Source organism: Leptodactylus fuscus, chromosome 3, assembly GCF_031893055.1.
Source record: "Leptodactylus fuscus isolate aLepFus1 chromosome 3, aLepFus1.hap2, whole genome shotgun sequence".
Lineage (NCBI taxonomy): Eukaryota > Metazoa > Chordata > Amphibia > Anura > Leptodactylidae > Leptodactylus > Leptodactylus fuscus.
In genome coordinates, this window is record NC_134267.1 from 79,408,042 (window position 1) to 79,423,476 (window position 15,435).

At 42.5% G+C, this 15,435-nt stretch overlaps 1 protein-coding gene across 9 annotated transcripts in view; it reads right to left on the reverse strand.

Moving 5' to 3' along the window:
* The window catches only part of QKI (QKI, KH domain containing RNA binding), a 127,720-nt gene extending 116,815 nt beyond the window's left edge, over nucleotides 1-10,905 (reverse strand). For all 9 annotated transcript variants that reach the window (XR_012715321.1, XM_075267838.1, XM_075267835.1 and 6 more), the window contains exon 1: nucleotides 10,215-10,905. Coding sequence is in view for 8 of the 9 variants with exons in the window: in XM_075267838.1 (XP_075123939.1) it covers nucleotides 10,215-10,356 (142 nt within the window). In the remaining variant the exon portion in view is untranslated. The remainder of the gene's footprint in view (nucleotides 1-10,214) is intronic.
* Nucleotides 10,906-15,435: the final 4,530 nt, after the last annotated feature.

The window sequence follows — 15,435 nt, forward strand, 5'->3', positions numbered from 1 at the left end:
CATAATGTGCAGCAGTGTGCCACAGTAAACACTATACAACCCTTCCTATTCAGCTGCACATAGAAATGACCCACAATGTTCTGTTGCGGTTTATGGGTATCGTAACAAATCAGACATAATAAATGTTCTGTTTCCAAAGAAACTTGTGGTAAGCATTGTGTACAAACACCTTTTCGGCTGTCCATAAAGGAATAAGCGGCCCCCAGACTGCAAGTCATAAAACCATATTCTGCATATTGTACAGGCTATTATTAGCAATAAATGTAATGATGAAAAGAAAACCACAATGTGTGAACACTGTGTGCTATAGAAAAAGGAAAGGCATGGACTACTGAAAAGAAAAAAAGAAAAGTCTTTCATTAGTGAAGTCAAATAGAAAATCATTTATGGGGCGCGTAGGAAAATCTTGCACCTTTAGTAGTGTTTTATGTCTGCAGCATGGTGACATCTGTACACGGCTCTCCTTCCTAGTAACATGCTTATACTGTCCATCTGGCAATTAAATCTGTTAAAGTCACTAAAATTTGTGAAGTGGAAAGGGACTCGCATCTTCCCGCTCAGGCATGCAGACAACTGGAGCTCGTCCTCCTCACTTTATTACCCTGCGTCTAACCTAAATATCAGCTGCCACCCACAAGCTCTCCAGCCTAAGCTATAGGACACTGTGGCCACCTACTAGCAAGCCCATTCCCCTCCAATTCATCATAGTCAGCCTTCTTGCTGACACTCTTCAGGGCTGCCTGGGTGATAAATGGCTGTGTTATTCACCCTATGTTAATCAGAGGCTGAGGCAAGTGTCCCTTTTACACTCAAGACACTTGGCTATATTAAAACGCAGCACTATCAGGCCGCCACACTGTGCATTAAACCTCCCATTTGGAACCAACCACTTTCCTCATGAATAGTTATGAAAAGTGTACAGTCAGTAAATCATGAGGCAGTAGGTTTACGCACCCCATTATCCAAATAGCTTTGGTTCTGTCCTTCGGTTCCCTAGAAGTCTCACTTGAATAGTAAGGAGTGATTAGAAATACTAGCGTTAAATGCAAAAACTGCTAAAAGTGATTGTGGTCCATTCTCACAGGCAGAATAATGCCAGCCATGCACGGGTCTTCAGTCTTCTGCATACAAATCATGGAATGTGGATAGGTCTGACTTCCTTTAATCCACTGTATTACACAGTATAGACCCAGAAACAATGTTACAGGGTATTCTCACCCTGGGTGTGGCAATAAGTTCTATGAAAATACACATTGCCTGTATTAACAATTACAAATATCAAAGTGATCATTACTGGAAATAGTTTTTCACTGAAGAACATAAATCTCCACCAAGGTTCCTGCAGATCCTACAGAAAGCACATCCTGGTCAAGCATGATAAAACCATTCGTCTACATAACATGAAGCCTAGTACATCCTATAGCAGCATCCTGCTATACTTCAACAAGCCAGAGATGACAGGAAGTGGCAGTATAGCCTAAGGGCTAGTTCACACGTGGGCAAAGGGGAGGTTTTTGACAGCGGAATTCGCTTCAAAAACCTCTCCTTTAACATGGTGGTCTATGTAGACCACTAGCTTTTTTTTTCCTCCTAGCGTTTTCCGCCTGAAGAAGCGACATGACCTTTCTTCAGGCGGAAAACGCCTGAAGAATTGCATAGAAGTGAATGGGAGGCGAAAACCGCGCGGTAAAAAAACGCGCGGTTTTTTGCACACAAAACCGCGCGTTTTTTTACAAAAAACCGCGCGGTTTTCGCCTGCAGTTTCTATAGCACATATAGGAAAAAAAAACCCTAGCGAAAACCGCTAGCGAAAACCGCGTCAAAAACCTCGTCAAAAACCGCGCGGAATGCAAAAAACAGCGTCAAAAAAACTCCTTGAGGTTTTTTACCTCGCACAAATAAGCTAGGCGGTTTTCACGTGTGAACTGACCCTAAGAGCTGCGCCTCCTGTCAGTGGTAGGGGCACACGTCTCCCACTACCACAATGTAATCTGCCATTATTACATTCAAGGACTAGAACAAACTGCAAGGAAGGCAAAAAAAAACAATGCAGGAGGACAAAGGAGGGACAGGCTTCATCACATCCCCATACACATGTAGCAGCATGACATTCCCTCACACCAAAGTCCTATTAAGTGCCCTATATACAAGGCTGTCTTCTCTCTAGAGTTTATATACTGTAGCCATCTATTACTGGCTCACAGCTTTAACATTACAGAATGACAGCACATGTAGGCTATATGACCCAAGATGACCATAAGCAACAATTAAGACATGTTTAATGTTTTTGGGCAACACCCAACAGTGACTTTGATAAACAAGTTTTATCAGATCATTTGCTCTGTGAAAAATCTGGCTCAGCTCTTCCTCTATGGGTATCCAGCCAACCTGTGTTTATCATAAATGAATACATAATAGAACAGATAACTTCCCATTTTAGTAAAATGACAGATATTGTAACAGAAACCCCAAGAATGGGTCGGTCAGGCACAATTGGTGTCAGCCATGCAACAGATTCTGGGGTTCTGTTTCATATGCAGATGTATAAAGAGCCTTGCTGTAGTTTTGGAAAGTCAACGCATTATCAAATAGTTAAAATTTATGCAAATATTTTGGCTGTGAAGTTATAACTACAAAGGTAAATCATAAGATTATTTCCTTCAACAGCAGTACAAGCAAACATGATCAAAGACTAATACGATTGACATATTAGAATTGTGACTAGTGCCAAAAACTGTGAACCAGGTAATGCAAAAAAAAAAACCCTTGACAATTGTTGGCTCATCGTCCAGACTATTCTAAGAGAATGACATTGCAAAATAGTGCACAAGTTAAAGCACTTGGAGTCATCTGTTACCCTGGTGCATCATACCACATGTGCACCGCTTAGATAACACATGTGACTGGTAACAAGCGCGCCTTCTAATCGTACCAAGCACACAGTGAGCACTCAGTATCACACACAGTAAAAACTGCTTAGTATTTTCATTTTATAGATGACAGGAAAAAAAACAATGCAAAAGCTTGATTCACACCAGCCTTTTTGAAGGGTATTCATGCTACTTCTTACAGGACCCCCCCCCCCCCCCAAAAAAAAAAAAAAAATAAATAAATAAATTTCTCAAAATGTTAAAAGATACTAAAGTTGCTTGAAATTTATGACTTTATGAGGAGTAGATGGCTGCAAAAATAGACTGTCAGGGGGGCCCCTTCATACAACTACTGAGAGGCTGGGTTTACATGCTGCTTAGGTATACGGTTTACAATTGCAGCAATGAGCAGCTCATGTTACTGTGCATCTGACCTGTTTAACCTCTGGTTTACTGGTCACTACCAGACAAGTGACGTGTATTAATATGAGATACTCTTTACTGCAATTAAAAAGTGCCAGCCAACAGTGATCTCACACTTGGGTGTGCAGTCTAATCCAAAGATTGTTTGTGACTTAAAAATTGATGGAGTGGGTTTCAACGTGGAAACCGCGGCAGCGGGCAGCACTAATAGTGGTGGTGATGGGAACTACAGGACAAATCCAGTGCACTGTCAGCTTTGCAGTAATATGTAACATGGCACATAACAGAGGACATAAGAAGTTCTGAAAGGATAGGCCAAAAAATTTTAAAAAGTGGATCATTCCTTTAAAGGCAATTTACTGGGAGGTTAAAAGGAATGTGTTGCCAATTTTATTTATTTTCTAATCTGTTTTCAGATTTTAGAGCTTCTGTTCTGCTGTTAACAGCATTTAGTGGTATTCCTTTCTAGGCTGAATGAAGTTGAGGCCATGACTTACCCACTATATACACAAAGACCCCTGTTCTCATGAACCAAACACAAATCATATGTCAGTTTCTTCAGAATCTGTGTCATGTCCATTCTAGAGGTTGTGCTACTAATAACCACTACAAACAGAATTAGTCAAATTACAGTTTTGTCATTTCTTCAGTTTTGCAATCAAAATGTAACAAGCAATGAAATCTAATATTGAGCAGAAAGACACAGCGAGCCTTCCTGTCTGTCACTGCACATTCAACAAAGTAAACATGTTTAGATCTAAATATTGCCACCATATGAAGCAAACAAGAACTTTGCTGATCTGACTCATGTTGTACAAACAATACATATACCTTATGGTCCAACATATCCCTTAGAAAACAATACTAGGAAGCACAAGTGCTCCATGAGCAGGAAAGGACCCCCTTCCTGTAGGTTTGCTCACAGCTGATAAATGGATTCAGCTTCCTGGTTCCTCTACTGTCTGTTGTGAAGATCCCTTTTAATAGTGAACAAAGCCCTAGCACAGCCTCCATCACATAGGACATTCTGGATGCATTGATTTATTATATACATAACATTTCAGATTTTTAGGTTCACTCAAACTGCACGGTGTGAAATGCAAGCAGCACAAATGGATTTATCTGTGAATATCTAGTAGTGTTTTAATCTTCTAAAATGTCGCACTGGAAGAGACCATACCATAGATGTCTGACCACAAGTCTGCACATCTATTGTGGATGTGACACTAGAATATGAAGAACCTGGTTCACACTAACCATAAGCAGATTACTAAAAGCTGGTCATAGCCGTAAAATAATCGACCACCAAACGTAGCCAGTTTTCAATGCAGCAAGGGAAGTGTATCAGTGCCAACAGCGTCTAATTATTTTATAACAACCAAGACTTGAGACAAACATGCCAGTACATCCTACTTATTTTTATGTGATGTAAGGTTTTGTGGAATTCTGCTGTATATCAGTCAGGCAATGGCCAAAATGACAGTTTTTTAGGCCTCCTTGTAATGATTCAGACATATTTAGCATGTACATGTGGAGCTATCTAAGAACCATGTTAAACGATCATCACCAAGGTGATGTGAAAACAAGCCAAACCTGCCAACATACTGCAAGGTCCGAGATCAAATAAATAAAATACACTAGACCTACATAGTAAAACAGTGGAATAGTAATCTATTTCAGGACAACCATATAACAAGTCTGGCATTGGAAGCCAGTTATCCATATTCTAGCTCTATATACGGTTGGGGCTCACCAAACAAAGGCTTGTAGTAACCACCAAGTCATGGAGGCCTTTACAGCAGTTCCTGGTGTAACCTGGCAGTGTTATGGCTCCTCCAGTCTGAGCAGTGGGAAGTAACTCCATACAGAGGAGAGCAGCGCAGAGAAGCTCATATCAGGAGCTCAATTCATTATTAGCTTAAGAGTCTGTTATTTTATAAGCTCTCTCCTGAGCAAATGTGGGCACAAAGGAACAAAGAGTTTTTTCTTCCTTCTACATGCCTATCAGTTTAGCATAAAATGCCAATTCTCTTGTGACTGGATCTCTAACATGTTTTCATGTAGTGAAATGTGCTCATCTGCATTACAAATGCCAGTCACTAATACTTCCAGATAATGTGCGGCCTACTTCAGCAGAGGTGCCCAGACTAACAGAACTGCGGAGTGCCACCTCCGTTACACCCAATGACTTGGCTCAGATTTAACGTTAACTATTTAATGAAACGCTGTGGCTTCAGTCAGCAAGGAAAACAGAATGGCCTAACAAATCTATTTTTATTACATCATCTATTTTATCTAGGCAGCAGCCATAAGTTATTCCAGCTTCAAAGAGCTAAAACCAAATGTTGACTGTCACAGACAAAAATACACATGAATCACATGAACAAAGTGAGAAAACAGCCACACAGCTGAAGTAGTCCGTGTTCATCCCTGTGTCTGTGGCAGTACTCCAATACTAGACCAACTTTACCTAGCCCTCTATGCAGCAGACTGCAAGCTGTCGCCACCATGCATGGACTCAACTCTAGACAAAATCTTTCACAATTTAACCAGCAATGGGTGACACTTTGGTTCTTACACCCCAGTCATGCACAATAATGACACTGCTAAAATACTGCACATTCCACCACTAAACTAATTCACAAACAAGTCCACAACAGGGCCACATGATGGTAGGGCCTGGTATTAGCAGATCCTTATTTTGTATCTGGGTTTAGCCTATTCCTACATCAGATTTCTGACAGGTACCAAGATTTATTAAAACTATCTAAAAGAAACCCCGTCTTTAGGTGCACTTAGCAACCAATCACAGTGCAGCTTTCATTTTGTATTATACACCTGGAAAATGAAACTGCACTGTGATAGTTGCTATGGGCCTCTAACCCTATATTTAAGAGTCAAAATCAGCTGCATTAATATCACTGTGTATGGGTGGTATTCACATGACTGATAGTTCAACATTCCAGTGTTAAAATAATGGTCATTTTTGTGTATTTTTACAGATCCCTCCATAAACTGCAATGTGTGAGGAATCCTTGAAAATGGATTCCCTTTAGGTGTAAATGGCCATGAAAATTAATGTTTTTCACAGCCATTTTCACCCATGGTTGTATGAACATAGGCTAAGAGTTTTACTTTTAGACGGTACAATAAATCTGCCCCAATGTGTATTTATGGATTACTACTAAGAGTCTTTGTGTAGAGACAGCCTTATGCCAAGGCTACCCAGCAAACACATATTGCTTAATTTCCAACATGGTCAGATTTTTTTGTGCTTGCTGTAAAGTTGATATTAATTTTTTTTCCCATAACAAAAAAACGGTGTTGCGGTGTTACGGCATTATTGTTGTGACGCATGCGCAGTAATGTGTCTCCTTATCAATAGACTGGTAAGCTGATTACCTTGCATAAAATTGTGCATGCATGTGTAACATACATGCACATAAAAAAAAAATCTCTCTCTCTCTCTCTCTCTCTCTCTATATAGAGGTACGCATATACAAATATATATATATATATATATATATATATATATATATATATATATATATATATCACATTTTCAAGAAAAATTGAGGGGAAAAATAAATACAAAGCTCCTTTTAAATTAAGTCACAAAATCCAAGTAATTTTGAAAAGACAGGGTAGAGGCCATGTTTGTTCCTACCATAAAGTGACAGCAAAAAAATAAAAATGGCAAAGAAGAAAATCTCAGTCTTACTAGCAGTGGTGAACTTCCTGGCTCGCCTTGTCCTGCTAGACATATCACTGTTTTCATGATCATCGTAAAATGTCACTGCCTTTACTATGGTGCTCTGCAAGCCTCAAATCCTCTCAGTGGAAAAAAATAAAAAAATAAATGGAAAAAAAGACAGAAAAATGGGTAAAGCTAATTCTCCAGAGTGAGGCATTTAGAGAAGCTGCTCTGTCCCTGAATAATTCACAAGGCAGGAGGAACAAGGCTGTGTTGTTGTTTTTTGTTTGTTTTATCATTTTGATTCCAAGATGAAATGAACGTTTAAAGCCTTTGAAAACTCAGCGGCGTTTCACAACATCATGGATCTAGGAGGCTTTAAGGGGTTTTTCTTCAGTTTTTTTTTCCCCTCTTTTATTCAGAATTATTTAAAATCATTGCTTTTAATGATGGTTATACAAAACTGGACTGTATAATCATATAAAAATGAAGAGATTTTAATAAAAATACAAGCTTTCGGTTCCGCCACTGTAGCCCTTTACTACCACAAGGAAATAGAATTAACCAGCATAATGTCTCTTTGTAAGAACTACAGGTTTTTTTTTTTTTTTTTTAAACAAAAATCCCATTGATGTGAACTGGTAGAGAACGTACCGGCGCCCCTTAGTGGTTTAGAACCCAAGGCTATTAAATAAAGTTCAGTTCCATGCAGGGTTTTTTTCCTGCCTCCAGTGTGTTATTGTTGCACATTCCTGGAAGTTTTAAGTTCCCCCCTCCTTTTACACATACAGATTCCTCTAGACTGCACAGGCCAAATGCGCAAACAGGAAGAGCAACCAAGCCCTTTAAACAGACTGAGCCTGTAGCATCAGGTTACAGCGACTAGAGGCAACAGCTGATCCTAAACTGTAAGGAAGTTACTAGACTTACAGTATTACAACATTCCAATAGAAAAATAGCAGATCTACTCTAAACTGCCAATACTAAATGATCACAGATACCATTAATAATGATAACATTGTGACATGTACCTATAGGGGGAGACATGGCAGATAACAGACAAGATGGACCCAGACTATACTGCCACTTCAGGCACAGAAGCCCCATGTCACCCCAAAGAGGAACACAAAGTCACTCAACAAAAGGACAGTATCCATAAATAAGATAGACTGAGCTATGAAAATAAGATATAGGGATGAAATAGGTAGATAGTATAGATTGTACAATATTTAGTATTTGCTGCATGCTCTGTACTATACTCTGTTCTATAGGCCCAACAAGAACCAATCACTTCCAGTAATGTAAGGAGGACATGTTATATTTACACTGGCACAAGCTGCCTACCCCTAGTGCTGAATATAGACAGAGTGCAGTTTGCTTGTGTGTCTACTAACATACCATATGTGTCCGCTGCCCACGTCTAGGCCTCATCTAACGCTACAGTCCAATATGTTCTGCTCACTCAACACCCGCTAGGTGGAATCAATAGGCTCTTTACCACAAAGCCTGTAGTAGTAGAGTCTTTGGAAAGACAGCTGTAAATCCATAGAGAGGAATACCTCCTCAGGCCATGTCTACTTCCTTATAAATGACTTTATGCAACAATGGAAGCAACTGCTCATTTATTTTACAGCATTGATAATTTGGAGGCGGCTCTCTCTTGGATTCCGGGCGGCCATGGGGCACTCAAATTATAGGTCTAAGGAAATGTTTGCCAACAAATATTTACACATTAGCCAACAGCTGCAAAAACTACAAGGCGACCACCCCCTGCCCAGAAGAGGAGTGCATGTTGTAAAGGAATCCTGGCCCTGACACTTATCTTCTACTTTCCTGCAGTTATACCCAGTGCCCCCTGAACATTGCTATTTGCACCCCCAAGGGAGAACAAGACACAGTAAACAGCTATTAACCCTTGATGGGAGGACGGTTAGTAAATTAGAGAGAAGGAGAGGGGAGGAAACTGGAAATGTACAGTCCAACTGCTCACATTGGAATCAATAGAAGGCTGCAAGTGCCTGATCACATCCATAGATTTACAATTGACAGGAAGCAGTATCTCCTAGCGCGGCATCAGACGGCTAACCTGTGTGCTGCTCTAACCTCACATCATCTAAGAGTAAGGCATGACAAGGTGAGACAATAAAACCTCTGTTCCCTCTTGCCAGATCAATAACCAGCCAAGACTTTACTACCAAACAGAGAAATTAACCCCATTTGCACCATTTACTTACTGACCAATACAATACACGTTTAACATTCTGCAAGAGAATGGAGCAAACAGTGAAAATATTACTACCCAGCCTTATTTGCCACATGTTCTGATGCCAACCAAGGGCAACAAATGGACAAACAAGAAAAATCAGAGAACATAGTTATTCCCCAGCCCATATTCTAGCAGAGCTATGTTCCAAGGCTGAGACCCTATGACATCTAGAAGGGCTTAGATGTGGGCACAATCCTGCAGCCAACAGGCTATTTGTAAATAATACTGGATTAAGAGATTCCTAGTATAGCACTCTCATCCTGCGAACAGATATAGTCCTGACATGTAATACTAAGAGAGCAACATCCCCCCTCCCACTTTACATCTGTGTACAGGCCACTGTACAGAGTTCTCCCATTCATCTATATCCAAGTCACTGGGAAGAGTACCCTCCACCCAGATAGAGACCGCTCTATAAAGTTCCTTCGACTCCCATTATATACAGACCTTTGTACAGTTTCCGCATCTATATTCATGCCAGATAACACAGAGTACCCTCACCCCATATCTATAAAGAGGCCAGAGTAAGGAGTAGTCTAACTCCCCCACTATCTATGCAGACCACTATATTGAGTACCCCCCCCCCTCCTGTATGTATATAAAGCCAATGCACAGATAGCCCAGACACCCCCTCTCTATTGCATCACAAGTTTGGTAAGCACCAGATAAAGCCACATTCCAGCAGGTCACATGGTCAGCACATTGGCAGGGGATCTGTGCGGGGTGGGGAGGGCTCTCAGATGGAAACCAAACTCTGCCAGACTTTCCAGCAGCCATGGCTAATGCCAGGCTGGAAATAATAGCGGGCAGGGCTGCTCGGAGCACAGAGGCGCCCACTACAAGTCCGCTCCCGGCTGCTGCAACTTACGGCTGAACTTATCGCCAGTACATGAGACTACATGAGGTGCGGGGCACAAGTGCCATGTGTGTGCTGGTGTGCATAGAGCTCTAGGTCATGTACCTTCATCCAGGAGCCGCTCCAGGTGGTTAAATATCCCGCAGAAGTTGGGCAGGCTGCTCATGAGCTTCTTGTCGTTCATTAGCTGCATCAGATAGTCTGGGGTCGGCTTGGGTTTTTCCTTTGTTTCCATTTCCCCCACCATTATCCAATCTCTCAGGAGAAGCGAGCACTAATAACGAGAATGATGAGGATGACAGAAGAGTGGACGTGTGGCGAGGACGAGGAGCGAGGCTGCAGCCCCAGCACAATGCCGAAACTTCACCGGAGCCCACAGCAGAGCCGCACTTTCCTTATTCCGCCCCCGGGTGTCCACACACATGAAAGGCGATCACATGAAAGAGAGGGGGTGCGAGGGGGACAGCAGCTCTCCCCTCCGGGTGTCTGTGGTGGTACGTTCTCTCCAGGCTCCCGCGCTCCTCGGCAGTCTATGTACAGGGGCAGATGGGGGGGGGCACTGCTCTCCCCTCTCAGCAGTGCTATGATGCACGGTGGCCGGGCTGCTGTCTGCTTTCCTCCACCACCGCCACCTCCTCCTCCCTCCGTCGCTCGGCTCCTGCCTCTCCCCGCTTTTCTGTCAGCACAATGCCTCCTCTCTTCCCCTGTGTGTGTATACGTCCCTATAGCCGGCTCTCAGGCTGCGCTGTGTCTGCCGCTTCTCCTCTATAGGAGTTTGCTTCAGTTGAGGCAACAGAGAGAGGAAGAGGCGGCGGGGCGGAGAGTGCAGGGGATAGGAGGACAGCAGAGGGAGGGAACCGAGGAGGAGTCACACACACGGAGGAAGGGGGGAGCCCATTATGGTGGCCGGAGCTCGGGGAGGAGGGGCACACGGCAGTCTCATGCACACCAAGCTTTAAGGAAATAGGCTTCTTCTCAGGAGGGACCAGGTCACCACTCAGGACTGCTGCAGACTTATCCACAGTCTGCTCCGGGACTATTCCATCTTGGACAGCCTGAGAGGCGAAGAGGAAGAAGAGGACTAAGGACTTTTTCTTCCACCAGTTTCTTCAATTGTTTTTGCTGAGGTAATGCATTTAATGTGTTTCCCTAATGTGTGCTGTCTTCAGCAAAGCTTCAGGCCAGTGTTCTCCCCCATTCCCTCCCCCTCCCATACACCTCCCTCCCCCCTCCCCTACACTCGCCTGGATGCTTTGTTGATGACCATGCTTAGCTTAGAAATGTTATAGTATGCTTCCCTCATGTGTGTGTTGTACTTCAATAAAGCTTCGGCCTGTGACTCCCCCCCCCCCCCCCCTCCACATGTCAGGATGCTAGGATTGAATGTATTTATTTATTTATTGTGAGTATTGTAACTAATTTTGTGTGCTGCATCGCAATACTCTTGTAAATACTTTTGTTGATGACTGATTGTGAATAAAGCTATTTTCAATCAAAAAAAGTGGTACAAATCACGTCTCTCATGTGGCAGCGTGATGGAGCTGGGATGTATACATGGCCAGGATAAGGGGCTCTGCACTCAGCACTGATGCTCCATGGAGGGGGTGGCATGCTGGCCTTTGGTTACTGGCAGGTGCTGTACTAATGGTTGTTAGTCACAGGCTGTGCCAGTCATCGTGCCCTATATCTGGTGTCCGGGGTTCCCTGGATAGTGTAACATGACAGGCTACAGCAGTGTCTGAGCTGTCCATGTACTGAGGAGTAAAGTTGCTGAAGGATCATCCTACAGGCCGCTCTGTCTACACCTCTTTCTTTCTGTGTCTTCAGTACTTTAGATTCTGTTACTTCTGTGAACATATTATTACGGATATGTCACACTTATTGCTTTGTATTACACATATCCATGATGACCAGCATTCTTCATACACCCATGTCTAGACCTATCATAGACACTATTTCCCAACAGGACATGACTCTGGAAGATATGGCTGCCTGCCTGCCTTTTCTTACTCTATGTTTCAAAGGGAGTCTGTCAGTAGTAAATTTGTTATAACCCTACTCACAGAACCTTGTAGAGGTGATTCCAAATTTACCTTAAAATATTCCTTCCATTTTTCCCATTCATTTCAATGGGAGTCAATGGCACATTTTTGACTTTTCAGCAAGAGGAAAAAAAAAATATCTACCTTCAGGTTTCACCTTATTAAAATCATTGCAATGAAAGGAAGGTGGAAAAAAAACTAGTATTTTTTACACCTTTTCTTCTTCTACCTCCTATTTAATGGGCTCTGCCAGGCAGAATTTGTCTGAAGATCAATGACGACACTGTCTTCCCCTCTAGCTGTTCAGTGACTCCCATTAAAATGAACAGAAGAGTTGGGAGGTGTTTACAAATGCAAACGCTACCTTAAAAATCCAGTTGCAAAAAAACAAACCTGTGTGAATTTACCCTTATTCTTCTCTGCAACCCAATTTTCATGTAAATCGCAGTTTTATTCTTACGCAAACGAGGAGAATCCAGAGATGGGCCAAAGGCCTAGACAAGCTAAGAAATTCACCCAAATTGCTTTTCAGCCATTTTCATATGAATAGAGCACTGACTTACATGAAAATGGGGCTCCGCTGCTGAATAACAGAGGTTTATTTGGAAATTGTTGAATCACCTCTACAAGGTACTGTGATTCGTATTATATCCAATTTACTGCTGAAAGACTCCCTCTAACACCTACAAAGCAGAACGGACAATTTAGTCTCCATTAAGTCACGTTCACATGCAGACGATTTGTTGCAGGAATTTCTAAAATTGTCCCCTATATGTGAATGAAACTTATAAATGCTCATGCAGGTGCTGCAGAAACAGCCCTATAGCCAATAATTTTTAGGAACATGCAAGTGGGAGACACTACTTGAGATCAGACAAGTTTGAATATACCCATACAATCCCCTAAGGGTAATCTTATTCACTCAGTAGCCCATTAATCATACTTAATAGAGATGAGCGAACAGTGAAATATTTGATATTCGTTTCGAATAGCCCCTCACTATTCGACTATTCGAACGAATATCGAACCCCATTATAGTGTATGGGGAAAAATGCTTCGTTTCAGGGGAAGCCACTCTTCGACTCAAGAGAGTCGCCAAGTCCACTATGACACCTCAGCAAATGAGGACAACACCTCTGGAATTCAACTGGGACAGCAGGGGAAGCATGTCCAAGTCCCTGTATTATGCCACTAATAATGCGATAAGAGTTGAGCGGGAGATTACTTTTTCCCATAGGAATGCATTGACCAGCGTTGATTGGCTGAATGCCATACAGAGTACAGCATTTGGCCAATCAACGCTGGTTCTGCTGGAGGCTCGTCTGTGAGGAGGCGGAGTCTAAGATCGGTCCACCGCAGTCTCCATTGTGGTCCGATCTCAGGTATAGCAGAGTTGACAGAGCTCTGCTCCATCTGAGATGCAGCAGAGCTGACTGTGTGCTGAACCCTGTTGCATCTCAGATGTATCAGTGCTGACTGTGCGCTGAACCCTGCTCCATCTGAGATGTAGCAGAGCTGACTGTGTGCTGAACCCTGTTGCATCTCAGATGTAGCAGTGCTGACTGTCTGCTGAACCCTATTGCATCTCAGATGCATTTCAAATACTGCTGCAAGGCTCTACTCACTCCAAGGGCCAAAAACACTGCTGGTAAAAGGCTCTACTCACTCCAAGGGCCAAAAACACTGCTGTGAAAGGCTCTACTCACTCCAAGGGCCAATAACACTGCTGGTGAAAGGCTCTACTCACTCCAAGGGCCAATAACACTGCTGGTGAAAGGCTCTAGTCACTCCAAGGGCCAAAAACACTGCTGATGCAAGGCTCTACTCACACAAAGGGCCTAAAACTCTGCTGGTGCAAGGCTCTGCTCACACAAAGGGCCTAACACTCTGCTGGTGCAAGGCTCCACTCACACAAAGGGCCTAACACTCTGCTGGTGCAAGGCTCCACTCACACAAAGGTGCAAAACGCTGCTGGTGCAAGGCTCAACTCAATTAAAGATGCAACGTTTAGATGGCTTCTTTCCAACCGAGGGTGATTAATTTCTGTAAGATCTGATGGATGTTTACAGCCCTGATTATCCTGGTTGAACGTGTTCAGTAATGCGACCAGCTCAGCATGGGGATCTTCTACATTAGGTTGTCCACACACACACACACACACTCACAATGTGAGTACTGTTGGATTTCCCATTGCCTATTCCATCTGTGTTTTTCACGGGCAACGTGATTTAAAGGGGTGCTTGGTAATGTTTCTTTAGCTTAAAATTTGTGTTTCTGTCCACACAATTGGGGAGGAAAGAATGTTTCCAACCATTTTTCCACTGTCTGAGAGGTTGTATTGAGTGTGTAAAGTGTGTAGTTGTTAGGCTGTGATAGTGGGGTAATACAGGAACTTTGGCGTGTTAGATGCCCCCAGGCATGCTTCCTCTGCTGTCCCAGTTGCATTCCCGAGGTGTTGTCATCATTTGCTGAGGTGTCATAGTGGACTTGGTGACCCTCCTGAGTCGAATATTGGTTTCCCCCTAAATTAGTATTTTTTCCCCATAGACTACAATGAGGTTTGATATTCATTCGAACAGTCAAGTTTTGAGGGTCTACTCGAATCGAATATCGAACTTCGAACATTTCACTGTTCGCTCATCTCTACTAAGTACATAAAAGTGGCTTTTTGATGCCTCTCCCATAACCAGCACTCAAGGCACCTGTCCCAATTTCCCACCCCAGGTATGTCCCTGGATAATGGATATTTGGGAATCATGATTGACAAGTTGACTCTTGAATTTACTTAACAATTTATTTGTTTATTCTACCCCATGACGAAGTTGAAAATGTAGTTCTCTTCCACAATAATATATAGACTTCTCAGACATGAAAAGATTTGGTCTCTAGATCATTTCAGACATTTTTGTGTTTATTTCTACTGAAAGTAGTGGTGAGGTTTGTAATGCTTTTGATGCAGTGAATACTCCCTTTTATCGCTTACAACAGATAGCCTGTGGCTTTTAGCTATTGTGGGGTTGTATGTGCCTGCGGGTTGTATCTGCTTGGGCTTGACTTCTTGTCCGCACAAACTGAAGAGCTATGGATTGTTGACGTGTGCCCTAAATAATCCAGTATTTGTATGAACAACAGGCACACAATAAAACACAAAAAGCTATAATAAACATTGCACTTTGATTTTTTGATCCACCAAATAGTTAGAAACAAAGATTTGACAATTTTCCAGCAATCACATTGATATTCTGCATTAATTCCCTGCATTCACATCTTCTCTAAAACTTGAT